This window comes from Leiobunum rupestre, chromosome 2, assembly GCF_980474605.1.
Source record: "Leiobunum rupestre chromosome 2, qqLeiRupe1.1.hap1, whole genome shotgun sequence".
Classification (NCBI taxonomy): Eukaryota; Metazoa; Arthropoda; class Arachnida; order Opiliones; family Sclerosomatidae; genus Leiobunum; species Leiobunum rupestre.
Genome location: NC_143385.1, coordinates 65,310,781 through 65,337,020, shown reverse-complemented (window position 1 = coordinate 65,337,020; position 26,240 = coordinate 65,310,781). Strand labels below are relative to the sequence as shown.

The 26,240-nt window shown below is 33.9% G+C and overlaps 1 protein-coding gene across 7 annotated transcripts in view; it reads right to left on the bottom strand.

Moving 5' to 3' along the window:
* Myo61F (unconventional myosin 61F) overlaps positions 1-26,240 on the bottom strand; it is a 58,260-nt gene extending 32,020 nt beyond the window's left edge. For 2 of the 7 annotated variants that reach the window (XM_090166169.1, XM_090166170.1), the window contains exon 1: positions 25,984-26,240. In XM_090166169.1, the coding sequence (XP_090022295.1) occupies positions 25,984-25,989 (6 nt within the window). In that variant the 5' untranslated portion in view covers positions 25,990-26,240. Of the gene's footprint in view, positions 1-8,123; positions 9,194-20,120; positions 20,189-20,220; positions 20,247-25,983 lie in introns of those variants that run through there. The other 5 variants (XM_090166172.1, XM_090166176.1, XM_090166173.1 and 2 more) reach the window with 5 other exon arrangements.

Genomic DNA, 26,240 nt, shown 5'->3' with positions numbered 1-26,240 from the left:
AATCAAAATAAACGGAAATTAAAATGAATTTAATCGGGGGAATATGTAACATTGATAACTGTGAGGCATCTGTAATCTGTTCACCTTTTGTCTCTCAGGTTACAATTAATTCAGATTAAGTTCAGCTTTAAAGTACCCATATCACCTGATCTGATAATATCCCAGCGTAAATACGGATGCATCTGATTTATCACAATTACTTCTATTATCACTATTTCATACATTTAGGGGGGAGATAAACCTGTAGTGCCTCAATCAAAAATGTTTTATTAAAAAATTAATTATATAAATTGTGCCTATAGGGAACTAAAACTTCGGCCGCCATGTTGGGTAGAATTTTTTTTTCAATAGGAAAAAGCATGGGTGACGTAGTGTGACGTAGAACTGTTAGCTCCCTATATAATAAGAATAATAATAATCAACTACCCAAGGCACCACATCAGGCCTAAGTCATCGAGCGACTTTTAAAGCAATTAATAAACTTCAACAAACCCAGTCATTTGAAAAAGACAAAAGAAACAAATTTATTATGATGAGCGATGAGAATTAAAAATATAGCAACATCTCAAGGAAAATCTGATTGAAAAAGAATTTTGTCTTTTGTTGTATCGGTTCAAAAACAAATCTATGAAAATGTGGTGGGTTCAAAAGCCCTTTTAAAAACTTGCCAATGATTCAATTTTCGATAAAACACACCCCACTTCAACAAAAGACCCGAAAAGAAAACACAAAAACGCTGATTTTGAATAGTTTGTGGCAGAAATTTACTTCTGAAGAAATCTGTCGGCAGTTTCAAAAAAGGGTGAGGAACATAATGAAAATGAGTCGTCAAGAATCTACTTAGCTTTCACAAAGAATACGTAGATCCAACTATAACCTTTGTTTTCATGATCACCGGACGATAAACTCCGCCCTCGAGGATTGACAAAGCCTACGCTCCGCCTACAAGGCGCGACAGAAGAGGGGACGATTTCTCTAGATAAGGTGAAGGGGCGTGGTTTTTCTCAAGGGGATCACGAGGCGAACATGGCGCCGTTCGCATTCTCGGTGTTGTCGGTCAAACCCTTTTTTCTCACCGAGCACCCACGCTGCGGTGGCGCCTATGAAAGAATGCCAATGTCTAACAATGGGTTTAACTGTTCGTTAAAAGCGCTACGCGGGGTATACTTAAGCCTTTGCCCCTTTCGCCAAGAGGCCATACCAGAAGCGTTCAATCCGAGAAAGACTGACTCCCAGAGGGGTGAATGTTTCCACCAAGGACCCTTCTGATGGAAGCTCGTGTTTCAGATTGAGGTTTCAAATATTAAAATAATACGCGCATTCCATGTACTCAAACAAGGAGTAGCGAAGGATAATATATTTCAACTATTCAATTCGAAGATTCAAAGCGTTAACTTTTGAAAATTGTGAAAACGCATTTGAAATTGAGCTGCAAACTTGTAGACTACATTTGAATTTCCACTAAAAGACTAAAAACGTATTTAAATTTGAATTTCCACTAAAAGACTAAAAACGTATTTGAATTTGAATTTCCACTAAAAGACTAAAAATGTATTGGAATTTGAATTTCCACTAAAAGACTAAAAACGTATTTGAATTGGAATTTCCACTAAAAGACTAAAAACGTATTTGAATTTGAATTTAAACTAAAAGACTAAAAACGTATTTGAATTGGAATTTCCACTAAAAGACTAAAAACGTATTTGAATTGGAATTTCCACTAAAAGACTAAAAACGTATTTGAATTTCCACTAAAAGACTAAAAACGTATTTGAATTTGAATTTCCACTAAAAGACTAAAAACGTATTAGAAATTGCACTTTAAACAGAAAAGTATCTTTTCCAGTTGTGGTAAAATACTAAAAAACGCATTCGAAATTGCACTCTAAGCCGAAAATTATCCTTTCAAATTGTAGTAAAAGACTTAAAATGTATTTGAAATTGCTCTCTTAAAAGAAAAGTAACATTTCCAATTGTGGTAAAGGACTAACGCTAAAAACATAAATTAAATTGCGCTCTAAGCAGAAAAGTGTAATTTCAAATTGAGGTAAAAGACTCAAAAAACGCAATTGAAACTTGAAAAGTCATTTGAAAGTTTTCTCTAAACTTAAAACATTATTTGAAATTGAACTGAAAGACTAGACAAACAAGTTCAAATTATGCTCAAAATCTACCAAAATCGCATTTATTAATTGTGTTCGAAATCTAAAAACGCATATCAAAGCTTGTAAAAAGGATTTAAAAGTATGCTCAAAATACACAAATAGATTTTAAATAATCACAGATTCGAAATTATGCTAAAAATATAACGATGTATTTGAAATTATGCTAAAAATATAACGATATATTCGTAATTATGATCGAAATATAACAATAGATTCGAAATTATACTCGAAATATAACAATAGATTCGAAATTATGCTCGAAATATAACAATATATTCGAAATTATGATCGAAATATAACAATATATTCGAAATTATGCTCGAAATGTAACAATAGATTCGAAATTATGCTCAAAATATAACGATATATATTTCAAGCATAATTTCAAATATAACAATAGATTCGAAATTACGCTCAAAATAAAACGATAAATTTGAAAATATGCTCGAAATATAAAAATAAATTGGAAAATTATGCTCGAAATTTAAAAACTATTCGAAATTATGTTCAAAACTTCAAACGAGCATTTCAAATTCTGTTGTTAAGAGACATTTGAAATTAAAATCTTCCAAAACTAATTTTAAATGGACATAAATTAAAACAACACAAAACGTTTTTTAAATTTAGAAATATTAAACTCATTTATAACTTTACCTCTACGGGAACGGGTCCCGCCAATTTCCTACAAAACACATCCAAAATAATGGCCAATTTCGATTTGTAATCGAAACTAAACGGCCATAAAACCACGCTAAAAACGCACAAAAGTAACGCGTAAATCATATAAAATATTTAAAAACCGGACAGTCAAAATCCTAACCCGTATAAGACCGACTTATGAAAATAGCGGTTTTCAAATACCCAAATTGGGGCCCTAATAACCAACTCCTGCTAAAACACTCGAGCGGCGAAAAACAAAAAGCGCAAAACAAAACAACGAAATACTGACGCTGTTTGGCGTTAAACGTAGATAACGTAGAACAGGTGAAATGTTATGAAAATGATCTAATGATGTATTTTGAGGTTAATACGAATCGAGATTGCATCTTTTATCGAGATATTCAACCTGGATAAAAAAGCGAATGTTTGGGAATATCGTGCCAGCTAGGAGCAACAAACACAACACCCCACACAAGGAGAACGCAACCCGTCAAAAGTCGTGGATTTTCTTGCGTACATTTTTCATTGGCTAGACGCTTTAGCGCCTGCTGCCGTCGGAAGGGGAGAATTCGAAAATTATCTTCCCCCCGCCCGTAAAACGTTCAGCGTGAAGGCTCGTGACGCTCGTCCAATGAAATTCGTACACAACCCTTCGTTAGCGTGTTTAAAGGCTAGCTGCGTTCTCCTTGTGTTTGTTGCTCCTAGGTGCCAGGGATAACGAACTTCGCGATACGGTAGAATTTATTTCACAATAGAATTTATGTTTCAACCACAAGTACAAAAGGATTTGTTTGTTACGCGTAATTTATAAGGCGGGGTGCTGAACTCGTATGACCCGAGGAGAAAGTTATTTTTGAGCTGGATGGTTAAGTTTTTTGGATTTTTTATTTATTATTAATCAAAAAATGTTTATTTGATTTTTTATTTTTATTATTAATCAAAAAATGTTTATTTGATTTTTCATTTTTATTATTAATCAAAAATGTTTATTTGATTTTTCATTTTTATTATTAATCAAAAAATGTTTATTTGATTTTTCATTTTTATTATTAATCAAAAAATGTTTATTTGATTTTTTATTTTATTATTAATCAAAAAATGTTTATTTGATTTTGCATTTTTATTATTAATCAAAAAATGTTTATTTGATTTTTTATTTTTATTATTAATCAAAAAATGTTTATTTGATTTTTCATTTTTATTATTAATCAAAAAATGTTTATTTGATTTTTCATTTTTTATTTAAATCAAAAAGTGTTTATTTGATTTTTTATTTTTTAATTAAATCAAATTTTTTTGTTTTTTGAGTTTTAAATAAAAAAATGTTTATTTGATTTTTGATTTTTAAAATAAAATTTTTTTTGTTTATTTGATTTTTATTTTTTAATTAAATCAATTTTTTTTTGTTTTTTGAGTTTTAAATAAAAAAATGTTTATTGATTTTTGATTTTTAAAATAAAATTTTTTTGTTTATTTGATTTTTATTTTTTAATTAAATCAAATTTTTTTGTTTTTTGAGTTTTAAATAAAAAAATGTTTATTTGATTTTTGATTTTTAAAATAAAATTTTTTTTGTTTATTTGATTTTTGATTTTTTTAAATAAAAATTTTGTTTATTTGATTTTTGATATTTTTCTAACAAATTTTTTCATTTTTGATTTTTTTCAAACAAAAGATTTGTTTATTTGATTTTTTATTTATTTATTTAATTTAATTAATTTAATTTGATATAAAACGTGTATAAAAATCCGATATATTCCAAGAGAGAGTTTATCAAAAAATATATTTCATCATTGTTTATTTAATCATAAAATTATTTCATTTGATCAAAATTGGATTTTTAAACATTTGCATGTTTTCCTCTGAAACGTCATTAATTATTTGCATTGGTAAAACAAAACTTAATTCATCTGAATTTAATTTTCATTTGTAATTAGTTACCTTTGAGCACTTCGTGATAATGATAATTTAAAAAAACTCCTTTAATTTAAATTTCGATTTAAATAAATTTTTTATTTAAAAATTTCACAAATGTCATCAGAGCGTTTGAAATATTGTTCCAGAGTAAATGTCTAAAATGTTGTTTCAGAGTAAATGTCTAAAATATTGTTCCAGAGTAAATGTCTAAAATGTTGTCTCAGAGTAAATGTCTAAAATATTGTTTCTGAGTATATGTCTGAAATGTTGTCTCAGAGTAAATGACAAAAATATTGTTCCAGAGTAAATGTCTAAAATGTTGTCTCAGAGTAAATGTCTAAAATATTGTTTCTGAGTAAATGTCTAAAATATTGTCTCAGGGTAAATGTCTAAAATATTGTTTCTGAGTATATGTCTGAAATGTTGTCTCAGAGTAAATGACAAAAATATTGTTCCAGAGTAAATGTCTAAAATGTTGTCTCAGAGTAAATGTTTAAAATATTGTTTCTGAGTAAATGTCTAAAATATTGTCTCAGGGTAAATGTCTAAAATATTGTTCCAGAATAAATGTCTGAAATGTTGTCTCAGAGTAAATGTCTAAAATATTGTTCCAGAGTAAATGTCTAAAATGTTGTCTCAGAGTAAATGTCTAAAATATTGTTCCAGAATAAATGTCTGAAATGTTGTTTCATAAAATTCATAGTTAGGTGGCATAGCGACATAAATACATTGAAACATGCATTTTGTGAAAGCAGCATGACACTTTCCAGGTAGCTTATATACATGGGGAAAGTCAATTTTTTTAATGGAGGCCTTTCAAATTGTTGTTGTGACGGCGGCCATCTTGGGTGAAAGACGGCGAGTGTGGGTAACTATTAAAATGACTATATCTCCGTGAATTATCGTTCGATTGTATTCAATTTAGTACTAAACTAACTATTGGATCCTATTCGTACTTAATTTACCGTTTAAAATCTTACTTAGTTAAATTTTAATTACTTAAAGTTAAATTAATTCAATTTTTTGAAACATATTTCGATGTTTTTGCAATTGTTATAATAAAACGTTTGACATAAAAGGTTTACTGTTATTTCGTCTACTACGAGCATTCAAGGTTGTCTATGGGAGCTAGGAGCAACAAACACAAGGAGAACGCAGCTAGCCTTTAAACACGCTAACGAAGGGTTATGTACGAATTTCATTGGACGAGCGTCACGAGCCTTTACGCTGAACGTTTTACGGGCGGGGGGAAGACAATTTCGGAATTTTCCACTTCCGACGGCAGCAGGCGCTAAAGCGTCTAGCCAATGAAAAACGTACGCAAGAAAATTGCGTTCTGCTTGTGTGGGGTGTTGAGTTTGTTGCTCCTAGATGGGAGTTTGTAAGTGTTTTTTCGGCGTTTCGGAACAGGTGTCCAATTTCACATAGCCTTCCACTAGCCTTTCCCCCCAGTAAACTATCTGAGTGCGCCACTGTATTAACCAGATGTATTATACACAAACAAAACGGGTTAAACACGGCGTGTTTTTAATTTTAATTCCAGTGATGTAAGTAGAAATGACTGCGCATTCATCAGGAAAAATTAATTGGGAAAGTCTTTGTCGTCGCCGTTAAAACAAAACCACGTAACTTGAGATACGTGGTTTTGTAAAAATTGACATATTTAGATTCTACACCCCAATTTACGTATATAACATTCAAAACATTAATAGGTTGCGATTGAATTTCTTTTTTTAAATCGAGAACACATTTAAACGTACCTTTCATAATCACAACGCATTTCGCGCAAAAGCACGTATCTCGCTTATTTTCAGCTCCTATTTCACTTCACAAAACCCCGTATATCTAAAAATTGCCCTTTAGCAAAATATTTTTAAATTAGAATCCTCATAAAGAGTCAATATTGAAACGAAATTATTTAACTATAAAATTAACTCGCCTGTAAAAACCTAATACGCGATTTCACAAGTCCCTGCAAAATTAAAAATCCATTTTTTTCAAAAAGGCCACCAAAAAGATACGTGGTTTTGTTTTAACGACGACGAGGACAACACTCCGGAAAAAGCTAAAAGGGCGAACGAACTGAAAGTCGAAAATACACCTAGTACAAGATCGCGTAAATCGCTCTCTCACAATATTGGTGAAAGTTTTTGGTTTTTTTTTGCGGTGAAAAATCAACCTATAGTAGCCCGTTTACACGAGTGAAATCGCAAAACTTTTGAAAGGTACTCATTTACTAGGCAAACTGAGTACTAATGACATGGTAGCGCTTAAAATTGGGGATACACCGATATATCGGCATATTTTTTTATATCGGCTTAAGCGAAGCCGATATTGTCCGATACCGGTATTAGAAAAATATTTTCTGAAAACCATTTAAAAATAAGAAAATTCTCGATTAACTAACTACTGATAATATTTTATTTTATTGGCCGTGCCACGGACGCCAGACTTCAGAAGGTATTGATCATACTTATTTTAGACAGGGGTTACGAGTGTAAACCATTAAAAAACAACGATATTCGATTTGTGATAGGAAATATGTATCACATAAAATGAAAAGAAATATATTTGGATAATGCTCTTGCAAAATTTTTAATGAAAAATTTGAAAACAATGGTATGGCAGTGTACCGCACCGTCTTTTACAATGACTTTATTATATACACTACTGTTATGATAGAAAAATTTGTTAATATCGGCCGATATATCGTCCAATATTACCGCCGATGTATTGTTCAATATTACCACCAATATATCGTCCAATATTATCGCCGATATATCGTCCAATATTATCGCCGATATATCGTCCAATGTTATCGCCGATATATCGTCCAATGTTATCGCCGATATATCGTCCAATATTATCGCCGATATATCGTCCAATGTTATCGCCGATATATCGTCCAATGTTATCGCCGATATATCGTCCAATGTTATCGCCGATATATCGTCCAATGTTATCGCCGATATATCGTCCAATATTATCGCCGATATATCGTCCAATGTTATCGCCGATATATCGTCCAATATTATCGCCGATATATCGTCCAACGTTATCGCCGATATATGGTCCAATGTTACCGTCGATGTAGCGGTACATCGGTTTTACCCATATCGGTGCATCATTGCGAGTTAAAATGCTTAAGGCCTAGGTTTTCTTCGGCCTGTCACCCTTTAAATTTACTTTCCTTCTAAACAAATACCCTGGTGGTAGGCCGACAGCAGAAAACGATGGCCTACCACCAGGGTATTTGTTTGGAAGGAAAGTAAATTTAAAGGGTGACAGGCAGAAGAAAACCTAGGCCTTTAAGTCTGATATTTAATCGAGTCCCTTCAAGCGCCAAAAGAAGAAGCCACAAAAGATCAAAATAACACTAACGGAATTGCATTTGCCCAACTGGTTCTAAGCTTGCGGAATTGTATGATTCGAGACTAAATCAATTGGGCGCTGAAAAAGCAAGAAAGTTCTAGCTAGGAGCAACAAACACAGCACCCCACACAAGGAGAACGCAACCCGTCAAAAGTTGTGCATTTTATTGTGTACATTTTTCATTGTTTAGACGCTTTAGCGCCTGCTGCCGTCGCGAAGGGGAAAATTCGGAAATTGTCTTCCCCCTTTGCGTAAAACGTTCAGTGTAAAGGTTCGTCCAATGAAATTTGTACGCAACACTGCCTTAGCGTGTTTAAAGGCTAGCTGCGTTCTCCTTGTGTTTGTTGCTCCTAGGTTAGACGCTTTAGCGCCTGCTGCCGTCGGAAGGGGAAATTCGGAAATTGTCTTCCCCCTTTGCGTAAAACGTTCAGTGTAAAGGTTCGTCCAATGAAATTTGTACGCAACACTGCCTTAGCGTGTTTAAAGGCTAGCTGCGTTCTCCTTGTGTTTGTTGCTCCTAGGTTAGACGCTTTAGCGCCTGCTGCCGTCGGAAGGGGAAATTCGGAAATTGTCTTCCCCCTTTGCGTAAAACGTTCAGTGTAAAGGTTCGTCCAATGAAATTTGTACGCAACACTGCCTTAGCGTGTTTAAAGGCTAGCTGCGTTCTCCTTGTGTTTGTTGCTCCTAGGTTAGACGCTTTAGCGCCTGCTGCCGTCGGAAGGGGAAATTCGGAAATTGTCTTCCCCCTTTGCGTAAAACGTTCAGTGTAAAGGTTCGTCCAATGAAATTTGTACGCAACACTGCCTTAGCGTGTTTAAAGGCTAGCTGCGTTCTCCTTGTGTTTGTTGCTCCTAGGTTAGACGCTTTAGCGCCTGCTGCCGTCGGAAGGGGAAATTCGGAAATTGTCTTCCCCCTTTGCGTAAAACGTTCAGTGTAAAGGTTCGTCCAATGAAATTTGTACGCAACACTGCCTTAGCGTGTTTAAAGGCTAGTTGCGTTCTCCTTGTGTTTGTTGCTCCTAGGTTCAAGCGACAATTCCGACCCAAGAGATATTCTTCTGACTTTTAGTGACGTAGTCGCTAAGTCATTGAAAAAAGACAACGTCAGCGAAGCACTTTGTTTGGCTCGTACAGCCAACATCACACGGAAGCGTTTGTTTAAAAATACTGGTTCATTCGGTGGCTCATTTGGACCTCTCGTAAACATTTTCTCGTAAACATGAAGTTGTAATTATAGTTTCGTAATTGTTTTAAACACTATTAATGCATTTTTGCTGTCAATGTATTTCCATCTTTTTGGGTAAGATTATAATTAATTTTAGAAACTGATAAAAACAGTACTAATAGTCAAATAACTTATAGTTTAGCTGAAAATGTATTTTTAAAAGCATTGTGATATTTTTAGATAAAACTAAAACGAAATCTTATTTAAATTACATAGACAGCATACACTCTTTAATATCCTTATTTGTGAGAGCTGCCATTTTATTACAGGTCTGATTTCAAATAGTGTATGCAAGGCCGCTTCACGCGGTCAAGTGCACGCGACGTCTCGAGCTGATGAGCACGTGCAGGCCCCCTTGCCTGTACTATTTTAAATTAGGCCTGTAATGAAATGGCCGACTTCGTAAAAGAGTGTATAGGAAAAGTAGAATTAGCATTATTTTTAGAAACTGATAAAAAACAATACTAACAGTCAAGTAGCTTCAATTTTAGCTGAAAATGTATTTTTAAAAGCATTGAGATATTTTTGGATATAAAATTAAATCTTTTTTTAAATTACCTAAACTTTTTAAGAATTTTAAAATACTAATAGTAAACAAGCTTTAATTTTAGCTGTAGATATAATTTTAAAAGGCTTGTGATATTGTTTGATAAAATAAAATATTTTTTTATAATTGACTAATTATTTCTAATTTAATTTACTCCCTTTGGTATTATTAAACATAATTATGTAAAAAACTATATAAAGTATTTGTATATAATCATACGTCTATAATAAAGGTTAAAAAATATTGCAACCGAAGAATAAATTTCAAATCACCCGCGCGCAATTTACCCCAGTTAAAGGCCTAGGTTTTCTTCTGCCTGTCCCCCTTTAAATTAGGCCAACATGTTCCGCGGTTGGCCTACCACCAGGGTATTTGTGGTCCACTAAGTTAATTTAAAGGGGGACAGGCAGAAAAAAACCTAGGCCTTTAAGCAACATCTAGCGAAATTTCCAAAAATTTAAAATGCCACTACCCTTTTCTCTATGCCCAGGCAGATAATCAGTGGCGTAGCTAGCATGGGTGACACCCGGGGCGTATGTCATTAATTGTAGTAAACTGATTGCCAAACTTAATACACCGTTTTAAGGAGTAGAAAGTGTACTTTTTACTATAGTAATTATCGAATTTTTATGGCATACATTGTATGATAAAAATTGCAAGAAACGTCGAAATATTGTTTTGAAAAAGTACTTAGTTTAACATAAGACCTTTTCACACGAGCCAACTTTTCAAATCAAAATGCTGAGTCAGCCAAAATGGATCAGTGATCCATTTATTTTTCGCGTCCTTTTTTAGTGGATCAACTCATCGAACTTTTATTCACATGAACCAACTAGTTGACTCAACTCAAGTTGACTCATCTAGTTGGGTCTAAAAGTTGGCTCGTGTGAATTGGCCTTTATAGTAATTAAAAGTTTAAACAGTTGGTTTGGTACTAAAATGAATAAAATCGAACTATAATTCACGGAGATATAGCCATTTTAATAGTTACCCACACTCACCGGCTTTCACCCAAGATGGCCGCCATCACAGCAACAATTTGAAAGGCTTCTCTTAAAAAATTTGCTTCCCCCATATATAAAAGCTACCTGGAAAGTGTCGTGCTATGCCGCCTAACTATCAGAGTTTATGTCCAAACTATTGTTTCAGAGTGAATGTTTGTCTTACGCCAATAGCCCAATACCACCGATGAAAAAAGACTGTGTTGAGACGATCAGCGGCCATCATGGTCGAATTTTACTCCGCCACGAGAAGAGGGGAAGGAAATACGTCACCGGCGGGCACTGCAATCGAATCGGAAGACGTCAGTTACAGGCAAAGACTATATAAACGCTTCGCTTACTAGACAGGCGTGTTCTATGGCTCAACTTGCATACCGATTGTGGCTCCATCTCGACGCTGGTCAAAATATTCCCCTAGCTTGAGCTGTGTTGCTAGTGGCGCCTCTAGCCGCGGGTCAAAATATTAACCCAGCTTTTACAGTGCTACAGAGGTGTTAACAGGTTTTTCCTAGGAACACGCCTGTCTAGTAAGCGAAGCGTTATATAGTCTTTGGTTACAGAGAACCAATGAGATACGAAGCTGCTTTGACTTGGGTTTAGGGTTAAGGGTCTTAAGGTTAAGGGTCAAGGGTCTTAGGGTTAAGGGTCTTACGGTTAAGGGTCTTAGGGTTAAGGGTCAAGGGTCTTACGATTAGTGCGTGAGAGGGATAGGAGGACACGCTACTAGAGCTCTGCGAGTACTGAAACATCCTCGAGTACTCGACCTTTTTTAATAATAATAATAATAATAATAATAATCAGCTAGGCTAATACCCTTGGAATCACCTTAGGCCTAAGTCATCAAGCTACTTTTGAAGCCAATAATTCAAGTGGCCGGGTTACAATGCGTAGGAGGGTGGTGGCAAGCCCTGCATGCCATGCGAGCCAACAGCTCCCTACACTCATTATTACTTCGACCTCGAATGTAATTGGAGAATACTCGTCAATTACCGAGTACCGAAAAATTGCATATTCGGGTAGCAGGTTACTTGAATAAGCTGCTCTCTAAACTCGTCGAGTATTGGTTTTTTCTATCCTCGCTGCTTCAAAGTTCAAAGAGGGGTTTTTACAACTTTTTGGGGGCAATAAACGGTACCTACAAAGTTGTGGAATCTGTAGTTCATTTAAATTAAATTAATATTTCTCAGCATGGAAAATTACTTAATACTTTTTTTTAATTTAATTTCATAATTACTTGAATAAAACCTGCTGCTAATCAAGTACTCGATAACCCGACTCGTTAAATATATTACTCGAGATTTTTTTTAGTTACTCGAATCGAATTAGAGAAAGTTTCCTCTTAATCAAGTACTCGACTTCAATATTACTCGACTCGAATACTCGATGAAAAAAATCGTACTCGATACTCGACTTGATTGCTTAAAACCACTACTCGCAACCTTTTTATCTTACGTCCCGAAACTGTCAAAGCAAGGAGTATTTACCGCTTCGCGCTATTTGTGTCGAAATAACGGATCAGTTGACACTCGCGACTGAGTCTACGAGGAAGCAGCTTGTACCGCACCTCGCGCTCTCCTTCGAACTGTTTGATAAGCGGCGGGGAAGTTAGAGGCGAAATGCCAAATTCCATTGAAATGTTTTATTATAGAGAGACACCAATTTGATAAAAATCGCTGATTAAGTAATATCTTCATTCAATTTCTAAAGGTGTCACTCTCTCCGTACGATTTGCCCGAGAAATTTGGTCAAGATGGCTGCCAATATAGCGATGATTACGTCACACTCCAAGGGTATACAGGGTGTTTCAAAAGGTGATGCAAAAATTTTAAGGAGTTGTAGGAGGTGAGTTGAGAAGTATGCCTGTTTTTCCCCATTTTCCTACGATGACTTAAAAGAGCGCCAGAGAGCTTCAAAGTGTGGCCTACTAGCCCCTGGAAGTAGGCTGCAACAAGTGCCAAACCAAGCAGCAGGGACTTTAAATACTGTTTAAGTTTATTTTATTACGCTGGCTACCTCGAATTGTTTACAAAGTCCTTTTATACCTATTACTTAAAGCCATTAATTCAGGTGGCCGAGTTACAATGCGTAGGTGGGTGGTGGCTAGCCCTTCATGCCACGCGAGCCAACAGCTCACTACACTAACTATTAAAGTTAACCTCCACAAGTTTTTAGGGGAAACCGAAGAATAATAATAATAATAATCAGCTACCCAAGGCACCACTTTAGGCCCAAGTCATCTAGCGACTTTTAATGCGAACATTAAAAGTGGTTAGCACTTTTACCTCGCAGCCGGAAGAGCCGAGTTCGATCCCAGCTTGTGGAACTAACTGAAAACTAGGAACAACTCCTTCACAGCTAAGTTTGGGGTTGTCCACAGAGTTCTTCGGTTTCCCCTTCCCTTAAAACCTGGTGGAGGTTAACGGTAATAGTGAGTGTAGGGAGCTGTTGGCTCGCGTGGCATCTAGGAGCAACAAACACAGCACCCCACACTAGGAGAACGCAGCTAGCCTTTAAACACGCTAACGCAGTGTTGTGTACAAATTTCATTGGACGAGCCTTTACGCTGAACGTTTTACGGAAAGGACGGAAAACTATTTTCCAAATTTTCCCCTTCCGACTAAAAATTCTACGCATGAAAATACATGACTTTTGAAGGGTTGCGTACTCCTTGTGTGATGGGGGGCTGTGTTTGTTGTTCCTAGGTGACATAAGGGCTTGCCACCACTTCATCATACGCGTTGTAACCCGGCCATCTAAATTAAAGGCATTAAAAGTCACCCAAATAGGCAATCAACAACATCCCCTTGCGACAAAACCGCGAACGACCATCGACCGTCCAACCTTATACTTCATACTTCCTTTAAAGTCACCCAAAAACTTTACGTAGCTTTTTTTCCATACGTAGTTAAAATTGTTAAAAAAAATTGATTTTTTTATCTTATTTATGTAGGGTTACGTTTAGGAGCGCTGAAAGGTTATCCAATATTGATCTAACTTGTTTTATATTTAGCAATTTAACAAGTGAAACAGGAAACGATTTAAGTCTTTTTACCAAATAGGATTAAATGCCAATGATAACGCTTCAAATGCACGAATTCGAACCAATCTACAGATAATTTCCGTCAATGGAATGATGTTCATCCCGTAACCATAAAACGCGTACTCCGAACGCGAAGACGGTGTCGAATTGTTTCGAAAAAAATTACTTGTTTAAGTGAAATTTCTTCGGAATAATGTAATAGACCGTTTCAAAATACCAAATGCAAAATACTTTCTCCGTAACTCCAAATGTAAAATGCAAAATACTTTCTCCGTAACTCCAAATGTAAAATGCAAAATACTTTCTCCGTAACTCAAAATGTAAAATGCAAAATACTTTCTCCGTAACTCAAAATGTAAAATGCAAAATACTTTCTCCGTAACTCAAAATGTAAAATGCAAAATACTTTCTCCGTAACTCCAAATGTAAAATGCAAAATACTTTATCCGTAACTCCAAATGTAAAATGCAAAATACTTTCTCCGTAACTCAAAATGTAAAATGCAAAATACTTTCTCCGTAACTCAAAATGTAAAATGCCAAATACTTTCTCCGTAACTCCAAATGTAAAATGCAAAATACTTTCTCCGTAACTCCAAATGTAAAATGCAAAATACTTTCTCCGTAACTCAAAATGTAAAATGCAAAATACTTTCTCCGTAACTCCAAATGTAAAATGCAAAATACTTTCTCCGTAACTCAAAATGTAAAATGCAAAATACTTTCTCCGTAACTCAAAATGTAAAATGCAAAATACTTTCTCCGTAACTCAAAATGTAAAATGCAAAATACTTTCTCCGTAACTCCAAATGTAAAATGCAAAATACTTTCTCCGTAACTCCAAATGTAAAATGCAAAATACTTTCTCCGTAACTCCAAATGTAAAATGCAAAATACTTTCTCCGTAACTCCAAATGTAAAATGCAAAATACTTTCTCCGTAACTCCAAATGTAAAATGCAAAATACTTTCTCCGTAACTCCAAATGTAAAATGCAAAATACTTTCTCCGTAACTCAAAATGTAAAATGCAAAATACTTTCTCCGTAACTCAAAATGTAAAATGCAAAATACTTTCTCCGTAACTCCAAATGTAAAATGCAAAATATTTTCTCCGTAACTCAAAATGTAAAATGCAAAATACTTTCTCCGTAACTCCAAATGTAAAATGCAAAATACTTTCTCCGTAACTCAAAATGTAAAATGCAAAATACTTTCTCCGTAACTCAAAATGTAAAATGCAAAATACTTTCTCCGTAACTCAAAATGTAAAATGCAAAATACTTTCTCCGTAACTCCAAATGTAAAATGCAAAATACTTTCTCCGTAACTCCAAATGTAAAATGCAAAATACTTTCTCCGTAACTCCAAATGTAAAATGCAAAATACTTTCTCCGTAACTCCAAATGTAAAATGCAAAATACTTTCTCCGTAACTCCAAATGTAAAATGCAAAATACTTTCTCCGTAACTCCAAATGTAAAATGCAAAATACTTTCTCCGTAACTCAAAATGTAAAATGCAAAATACTTTCTCCGTAACTCAAAATGTAAAATGCAAAATACTTTCTCCGTAACTCCAAATGTAAAATGCAAAATACTTTCTCCGTAACTCCAAATGTAAAATGCAAAATACTTTCTCCGTAAATGGTTTTGCGGCTCAAAAAATACAAAATACATTTTGAAAATGGTTGTCAAAATGCAAAATGTTTTTACAAATGCACTCACTCTGTTTACTTTTAATTATTTATATTTCAATTATTAATAATTAATTATTAATTATGATTATTAATTAGTAAATTTGAACCGAGATTTCCAAATCGTCCTTCTGCTTCTGAGTAAGTGAGCAACTGACAAGGAGACATCCCGAAGTGTAACCCACCGATTTTGTTCAAACTCGGGGGATTGGTAGACCTTCATGTAACTTGAAAAATCCCAAAGGGAATTTATTCAATGGGCAACCGTTTTGCCATGGCAACGAAAAATGTTTTTGACAACAACAAATTTAAATTTTCCCATTGAAAATAATATGGGATTCTGATCGATTCCTAGCCCCCCCCCTGTGAAATATTTTAACAATTTTAAAAAATTCTAAAATGCCAAAAATAGAAAAAATAGATAAAAATTGACAAAAAAAACATCAAAACTGATCAACTTTTGATCAATTTGAGGTCAAAATCCCATGTTATTTTCAATGGGAAAATTTAATATTTTTTGTTGTCAAAAACATTTTTCGTTGCCATGGCAAAACGGTTGCCCATTGAATAAATTCCCTTTAGGATTTTTCATGATTCATGAACGTCTACCAATCCCCTCAGTTTGAACAAAATCGGTGGGTTACACTTCGGGATGTCTCCTTGTTAGTATCGCCATGATGGTGCCGGAGAAAAACATTTAGAAAAATCATTTTGAAAATGTTTTTTCACATATCAAACCCGTAAAATGCAAAATGTTTTTTGCATTTTGAACAACCCAGCCGATTCGCAAACGGCGTACGGGCAAAAAACATCAAGTCTGAATGCCATAAGAAGGGGTTGCAGGGGCGAGTTGAGAAGTGTGCCTGTTTTCCCCCATCTTCATACAATGAGTGAAAAGAGCGCCAGAGAGCTTCAAAGTGTGGCCTACTAGCCCCTGGAAGTAAGCTGCAACCAGCGCAAAACAAAGCAGCGGGGAAACGCGAACATTAAGGTTTGGGTTCGTGTGATAGGTAAGAAAGGACTTTGTAAACAAATCGAGGTAACCAGCGTAAAAATGTTAACTTAAACGGTATTTGAAGTCTTTAATATTAAAGTTTTGATCCATGGTACTGCGTAAATTGGTTGAAAAGTTATAATAAAAAGACTGCTACTTCATGGATTTGAAGTCGTGATGGACCGCGATTTCTCATCACCGGCGTGCACTTCACTGACGTCAGAGAGGGGGAAGGAAACACGCCACCGGCGAGCACTTCACTGACGTCAGAGAGGGGGGAAGGAAACACGCCACCGGCGTGCACTTCACTGACGTCAGAGAGGGGGGAAGGAAACACGCCACCGACGTGCACTTCACTGACGTCAGAGAGGGGGGAAGGAAACACGCCACCGACGTGCACTTCACTGACGTCAGAGAGGGGGGAAGGAAACACGCCACCGACGTGCACTTCACTGACGTCAGAGAGGGGGGAAGGAAACACGCCACCGACGTGCACTTCACTGACGTCAGAGAGGGGGGGAAGGAAACACGCCACCGGCGTGCACTTCACTGACGTCAGAGAGGGGGGAAGGAAACACGTCACCGACGTGCACTTCACTGACGTCAGAAGACGAAAGATTTACGCAACCACTGAGTTTACTGGGCTGACTTGATTGTTTTAATAGGGAAAGAATTTGGTGCAGCAACGCCCAAAATCCGTATAAATCTCCCAATTATAAATAAATACTGACTGATTTATTACATCTGTGTGTAACTTTGTAAATGCGACGAGCCACGACCGAATGACGTATTCAGGGCCCCCACTCAAATCTTCCATTTTTTAATCGAAAAATAGGATTATTTTTCTAAAAATATAGGACTTTATAGGACTATTTTTCCAAATTTATAGGATTTTATAGGACTATATATGCTATTTCATTTACTAACTTTATGCATTTAAAAACAAAATCTATATTTTGAGGAATAAATCTTGGATTTTCACTTAAAAAATAGAAACTATTGAACCATTTTATCACAAAAATATACTAGTAGTTTGAGTTTGAGTTTACAATAACAAAAGTATAGACTAGAATGACTTGGTATAGGAATTTATCCTATAGTTAAATCTAGCAATTTAACTGAGTGGCTGGATTTGAAATGGGCAAAATATCAAAATTATAGGATTTTATAGGACTTTTGGGGGATTTTGCTAAAAATATAGGATGTTATAGGACATTTTTGAAAAAATAGGATTTTATAGGAATTATAGGACCTCTGGGGTCCCTGACGTATTTTAAATGCACAGCTCTCCCTTGATAGTCCCTTAAGTGATGTTTTACAAAAAGACACTACACTGAAGAATTTTGGTGATTTTTCCATGTTTGAGAAATAGTTTGAAATAGTCACGATTAATTAGGTCGACGTTGTTCACGTTCACCGTACGCGTTTCATAGTACACGCTTAACCTCTTCAGTATTCGAACGCGAAACAAATGCCATTAAATATGTAAAATAACTGCGCCTCGTTCTAGATAAATGTAGGCTAACAAAACTGTTATCAATCGTATATATTATACAGATTATAGTTATCTGGTAGATTTCAGCCTTGTCAATTTTTTTCGCAATCCTGGCAGAGATAACATTTTAAAGGTATATTTGAAATCCACCGCACTAAAACCAACCCGAAAAGTAGCACTTGGAAAATAGACCCCAATTGATCGATTCAGAAATCCTTTACAGGCAAGCCAACATTTATAGGGAAGCCCTGAGAGGTTCAATTTTAATGCACTTGCTTATGACAGATGGAGCCACTTGGACAATAGCGAGAGGCACATAATTGAATAAAATAAAAACAAAAAATAATTGAACATTCAAGTATACTTTTTGGGGGGCGGGAACGTGCAACCTGTGCACCCCCCCCCCCGCACGGTACTGACGAGTCCCAAATAGGACGAAACCGGTCTACCGTTGGAATTTCTGGCTAATTTATTTAATTTAATTTAGTTTTTTCACTCGAAGATCTATTGGTCCGAGTTTCGCGTCTTTTTGTTTGCTCGAAGTTTTTAAATTTCTTCAGATTTGTTTAGGGTTTAGCTTTATTATCCCTTTTCATAATGGACTAATCTACTTATTCGCTAATTTTATCATCCATAAATATTGCTTTAAAAGAAACATGAAAAAATTATATTTTTCTTGGATTTAGATTTAACTAAAAATTAATTCGTTTCAGACTGTCGGCGCCATCTAGTGGCACTAAGCGTATTTAAAAATGGATCTAGTGCGTCCTGACCTCTTGAGATGTGTATCGGTTTATTGGAAAATAGTTATTATTAAATAAACTATCTTTGCGAAATTGGTGTTTGCACCTGTAAAAGCGGTCTAAGCGCAGAGCTACGGTGTTCAGGGTGAAGTCAACTTACAGGATTTTTTGCTATAATAAAGTTGCGCAATATAATTCTACAGAAATTCTAAAGAATTCTTTAGAGACTAGACGTGACTCTAGAGTCAATTTAGATTTTAAATTAAAAAAAAAAGATTACTTCTAGAAACGAAGCAAGTATTTTTAATAAACTTAATGAATTAATAAAAAATTCATTATTTGTTTAATAACCGTTATAAATTTTGTAAGCAAAGGATTGCGTAATTTTTTCGAGTCAAAGTGAAAATATACTGTAATTAGAAATTAACTCTAGATGGGTTATTATGTTACATATGGTAATACCGAAATTATTCTAAAACAAATAACATTTTTCACTAAAATACGAATTTTTTTAAAAAATATAATTTTGAAAATTTAGTATTAAATAGATTTTAACTAGTATATTTATTGTCATACAGATGTATTAAATATATTAAACATTTTCAATTTTTAATAGTAGATTCATTGACAAACAGTCTCCATGGCAACCGTACTAAATGACGTCATAATATACCGTATGCAAATTTAATATCTACCGTTGTATTAATAAGACTTGAATATTATATAGTACATTCATTGTCAAACAGTCTCCATGGAAACCGTACTAAATGACGTCATAATATACCGTATGCAAATTTAATATCTACCGTTGTATTAATAAGACTTGAATATTATATAGTACATTCATTGTCAAACAGTCTCCATGGAAACCGTACTAAATGACGTCATAATATACCGTATGCAAATTTAATATCTACCGTTGTATTAATAAGACTTGAATATTATATAGTACATTCATTGTCAAACAGTCTCCATGGAAACCGTACTAAATGACGTCATAATATAGAGTATTCAATTTTAAGATCTACAGATGTATTATTGGCAAACGTACTAAATGACGTAAATGAAAATTTGATCATATAAATTTTATAATATTATATAATTTTTAAGATCAAACTGAAATGAAATAACAGTCTAATTCCAAAGTTAAAAGTAACTCGAAAACTGTCGTCATCATTTGCAATTAGTCAACACCAGCCAAAAACAGAAGGGGAGCCTAACGTAATAATACAATTTCTCTAAATAAGGGTATTTCGAATAAAGCACCTACCCACTTTTATTCACGTTTCTGAAGGACGTCGAAATTTTATCTTGGAAATTATTTCGTGGCGCGATAATGAAATTTGATAAGATAAGAAAGAACTAGGTACCTCGACGCGAAAGCTTTAAGCCTTTTCGCTAAATGCACAGCCACCAATGGATTGCTGACAGCATAATGAGCTGATAATAAATACCAATAATTTATTCGACTGAACGGAGAATATGCCTGTTCGCCTCGTGATAGCCTAGAAATAAACCACGCCCCTATACCTTTGCTAGTGTAATATTTCCCCCCTTTCGGGCGGTAAGGGGGGGAAGACACGATCGCGGGTTTTCTCTCTCCTCGTAAGCGGAGGCTCCGCGGAGCATGGCAGTCTCTCTCTCAGTCCGTGTGGGCGGAGTCTAACTTCCGGAGATCATGAAACCAGGCGCTATAGTTGAGGTTACGCATTCTCCGTAAATCTAAATACATTCTTGCGAATACATCTCAGCGGGAGAGCCACCTTCAATGAGATGTACTAATTCATTTGTAAATTATTCCCACTATCGGTTTGTGGTTTGTACGGCAGTCATATTTCATATGTACTAACTATATTGTCGGGCCAATTTAAACGTCTACGGAAAACAGTGGGGATTCAATGATAAATAATATTATTCCCAGGTTGAATTTTAATACAAACCAGGCATAATATAAGTACGCGTAAGCAAAAGTTTATTGTAGTTCTTTTACGAAGCACTTTTTTGAGGATATATAGATATATATATAGATATATATATAAATATATTGATTACAAATTTAAGTTCACTAATATTAAAGTTAAAATATTTGTTCGCGTTTTTGAAGTAAATATTTATAAAAACTATTCAAAAGCATTTTCATTTTAATTAGCAAACAATGTTCGGGTACTCGATTAATCGAATAAGCCGCTCTCTAAACTCGTCGAGTATTGGTTTTTTCTATCCTCGTGGTTTCAAAGTTCAAAGAGGGGTTTTTACAACTTTTTGGGGGGCAATTAACGGTACTGAAAAGTTGTGGAAACTGTGGTTCATTTAATTTAAAGGGATATTTTTCAGCATTGAAAGTTACTTTATACTCCTTTTAAATTTAATTTCATAATTTCTTGAATAAAATCATCTCCTTATCAAGTACTCGATAACCCGACTCGTTAAAAATATTACTCTAGGTTTTACTTAGTTACTCGACTCGACTTCAATATTAGTCGACTCGAATACTCGATGAAAAAAATTTGATACTCGATAACCGACTCGATTGCCTAAAACCACTAATCGCACAGGCCTACGGGACTGACTATCCAAAGGTTAGGAAAATTGGTAACAATTGTAGAGAAATATTGTCAAAAATCTCAGATAAATATTTTTTCCTAAATATTTTTTTATACAAGGGCGTGAGTTAAATAACCAATAATAAAGCACATTTACACGCCAAAAGTATTTTACAAACAATACATCGATCAAAATCTGTTTATCACACGACCTACGAAATAAATATCCCAGCCCACAAACACACCGCAAACGTGGCCAAATTTGGAGAAAAATTACTTTCGCTTTTTCCAAGCCACCCGTCAAGTATTGGCCGCGGGCGAAATTGCCCAAATTTTCCGAATCAGTGAAAGCGGGACTGGACCACCTTCTTAACAAGAACTAATCGTTCGAGATTCGCCCCTTTTATGACCACGTCCCCATTGACGTATTCAAATTTTTGCGGAGGTCAAAAGGTCAACGAATGCCAAAAAATAAAAATCCTTCGATTCATCGGATATTTTTGTGTAAATTAAAATACTTTAAAAAATACTTTAAAGGGGAAGAATACAATAAAAGCCTCTTTTTCGTTCAAGCTGAACGTTTCTGTTTTAACACTTACATAATTGAATTATATTTTTCTTATTAGGCTGAACCTTCCTCTAGTGCTTAAAACAATTTTGATAATTCTAATATTAATAGTTAACGAGATATAAGGTCCTAACTAAAGGGTAGTTTGGGCGCTTGCCCAACTTTTTTAGCTCCGGGGTCTGAATTAAAACGTAATAACTTAATTACTTTTAAATTTAAAATTGTCAAAATTATTTTAAGCACTAAACAAGAGGCTGTTCTATACTTAAATATTTATTTTATAAGTTAAAATACAAAATTAAAAGAGTTCAGCTTGAAATAGCGCCAAAGTAGACAATGGCCACTGTAGTCTTCCCCTTTAATAATTTAAATTCAATTTTTGTAAATTTTGTTTCATTTCCCCTTCTCATTTAAATTAAATTACTTTTCTTTTGTAATTTCACTTTTTGTAAATTTTGTTTCATTTCCCCTTCTCATTTAAATTAAATTACTTTTCTTTTGTAATTTCACTTTTTGTAAATTTTGTTTCATTTCCCCTTATCATTTAAATTAAATTACTTTTCTTTTGTAATTTCACTTTTTGTAAATTTTGTTTCATTTCCCCTTCTCATTTAAATTAAATTACTTTTCTTTTGTAATTTCATTTTTTGTAAATTTTGTTTCATTTCCCCTTCTCATTTAAATTAAATTACTTTTCTTTTGTAATTTCATTTTTTGTAAATTTTGTTTCATTTCCCCTTCTCATTTAAATTAAATTACTTTTCTTTTGTAATTTCATTTTTTGTAAATTTTGTTTCATTTCCCCTTCTCATTTAAATTAAATTACTTTTCTTTTGTAATTTCATTTTTTGTAAATTTTGTTTCATTTCCCCTTCTCATTTAAATTAAATTACTTTTCTTTTGTAATTTCATTTTTTGTAAATTTTGTTTCATTTCCCCTTCTCATTTAAATTAAATTACTTTTCTTTTGTAATTTCATTTTTTGTAAATTTTGTTTCATTTCCCCTTCTCATTTAAATTAAATTACTTTTCTTTTGTAATTTCATTTTTTGTAAATTTTGTTTCATTTCCCCTTCTCATTTAAATTAAATTACTTTTCTTTTGTAATTTCATTTTTTGTAAATTTTGTTTCATTTCCCCTTCTCATTTAAATTAAATTACTTTTCTTTTGTAATTTCATTTTTTGTAAATTTTGTTTCATTTCCCCTTCTCATTTAAATTAAATTACTTTTCTTTTGTAATTTCATTTTTTGTAAATTTTGTTTAATTTCCCCTTCTCATTTAAACTAAATTACTTCTCATGTAAACTATATTACTTCTCATGTAAACTAAATTACTTCTCATTTAGATTAAATTACTTCTCATTTAGACTAAATTACTTCTCATGGAAACTAAATTACTTCTCATTTAAACTAAATTACTTCTCATGTAAACTATATTACTTCTCATGTAAACTAAATTACTTCTCATGGAAACTAAATTACCTCTCATGTAAACTAAATTACTTCTCATGTAAACTAAATTACTTCTCATGGAAACTAAATTACTTCTCATGGAAACTAAATTACTTCTCATGTAAACTATATTACTTCTCATGTAAACTATATTACTTCTCATGTAAACTATATTACTTCTCATGTAAACTAAATTACTTCTCATGTAAACTAAATTACTTCTCGTGTAAACTAAATTACTTCTCATGTAAACTAAATTACTTCTCGTGTAAACTAAATCACTTCTCATGTAAACTAAATCACTTCTCGTGTAAACTAAATTACTTCTCGTGTAAACTAAATTACTTCTCATGTAAACTAAATTACTTCTCATGTAATTACTTCTCACTAAATCACTTCTCGTGTAAACTAAATTACTTCTCATGTAATTACTTCTCTGTAATTACAGAACAGTGAAGATGCTATTTAGGCTGTGAAGGTAGTGTTTAGAACAGCAGAGTTACTGTTTGGGTAAAGTAAGAAAAAGGTATTTTCATATCAGCTTTTTACCACGAAATAGTCCGCGTCGGATGCATCACAGTTTGATGTTTTGGGAGAGTCGCAGGTGTTACCAGCAGTGGATACAAAAGGAAACGTCTCTGTGTTATTGTTGCAATGATGTCAGGGTGGAGTGCTGCCCCCTGGTGGTACCTGGTCGAACTACTTCCAGGGGGCCACGACAGACTCTCATACCTTTAAACCGTCATCCGACAATTTATCCTAATGAATGGTACACGCACGCAATGGCTTAACAGTCAATGTCAGGTTATAGTCACTGTCACTACAAAAACCGTTTACCCATACTCCCATGGGAGGAGCACCAAAATATGGGATTGAAATGTGAGCTTTTTCCATAAATAAAATTATTTTTTTTTTAAATAGGAACCAAATTATTTAAAATAAGAATCTAATGTTTTAAAATAGGAACCAAATGTTTAGAATAGGAAACAAATTATTTAAAATAAGAAACAAATGTTTTAAATAACGAAAAAATGTTTTAAAATAGGAACCAAATTATTTAAAATAAGAAACAAATGTTTTAAATAACGAAAAAATGTTTTAAAATAGGAACCAAATGTTTAAAAAAGGAACCAATTATTTAAAATAAGAAACAAATGTTTTAAATAACGAAAAAAATGTTTTAAAATAGGAACCAAATGTTTCAAAATAGGAACCAAATTATTAAAAAATAGGAACCAATTATTAAAAAATAAGAACCAAATTATTAAAAAAAAAGAATCAAATTGTTAAAAAATGAGAACCAAATTATTAAAAATTAGGAACCAAATTATTTTAAATGCGAACCAAATAATTTAAAGAATTTTTTAGCTACTTGTGCAGATATATTGAATAGAAATTAAAACAACAAAGAGTTAAAAGTGCACAAGAAAGTTTTATTAAAACATAATAAAATTTTATTTAAGCCCGACTAGTTTCGGCTACGTTATTGTGCCGTCATCAGGGGCACAATAACGTAGCCGAAACTAGTCGGGCTTAAATAAAATTTTATTATGTTTTAATAAAAATTTCTTGTACACTTTTAACTCTTTGTTGTTTTAATTTCTATTCAATACGAACCAAATCTTTTAAAATAAGAACCAAATGTTTTAAAATAGGAACCAACAAATTACTTACAAAATAAAATATTATTTAAGTTGACTTAGTTTTAAGCCACCTGATTTTATGGCATCAAAAGTCGCTATCTGGGCTTAATCATTATTATTATTAATATCTGATCTTAAAAATGGATTTATATTTTAATAACCCAAAAACTGCTTTGCGTATTCAGTTATAATTATTGTGTATTAATACCTTATTGAGCATTAACATAATTTTAAAAATATTTTAATCCGATGATGCTTTGGTACCGGAATTCTGATAAATCGGGAAGATTAGGTTAAATAGGGTCTTTTAGGTTTTGCAGGGTACTGGTGGGAGCTCTGTGAAGTCAAAAATTAGGCGGAATTCATTTATTTTTCTTTAGGGACCAAATCTAGATTTTATGGTGGTTTGTCCTGGAATAGAATTTTAAGTATTCTAAGGACCTGGAAGGAACTTTAAGTATTCTAGGGACCTGGAAGGCACCTTTGAGTATTCTAGGGACCTGTAAGGGACCTTTAAGGGACTCTTAAGTATTCTAGAGACCTGGAAGGGACCTTTAAGTATTCTAAGGACCGGGAAGGGGTATTTGAGTATTCTAGGGACCTGGAAGGCACCTTTAAGTATTCTAGGGACCTGGAAGATATGATGATTTTCCCTGAATGGAAAATAACGTACAATTTAGGGACCAAATCTAGATTTTAGGGTGGTTTGAGGACTTTGAAGACAAATAGGTACTATTAGGTATTCTAAGGACCTGACGGGAACCCTGAAAAGTGTCAAAATATTTTATTCCGATAATTATTTTGCCCGATTTTAGTTAGTAAATGTAGATTTTAGGGGTAGAGAATTCTTACTTTGTAAAATTCGAAAAGCGGTTTAACACACCGATAAATAAAATAAAATAAATAAAAAATAAAAAAATCGAACCTTCATCTTGAAAAATCCAAAATTAAATCCCAAAATCCGTTCAAATTGGGTTGAAACGAGAGCTGATCACGCGCGAGAAATGTGAACAAAATAAATGTTGTCCAGAACACGGAACGCAAAAACGTTTTTCACACAGCTGTGGATCTGGCGTGAGGCAGTTCCAATAACATGCCAACGCCGTTCGCTGAAACGCCGGCAGGAGGACCTTGGAGGACGGACGCTGCTTCAACTCGGAGGAACGCTCGCCTCCTCACGAA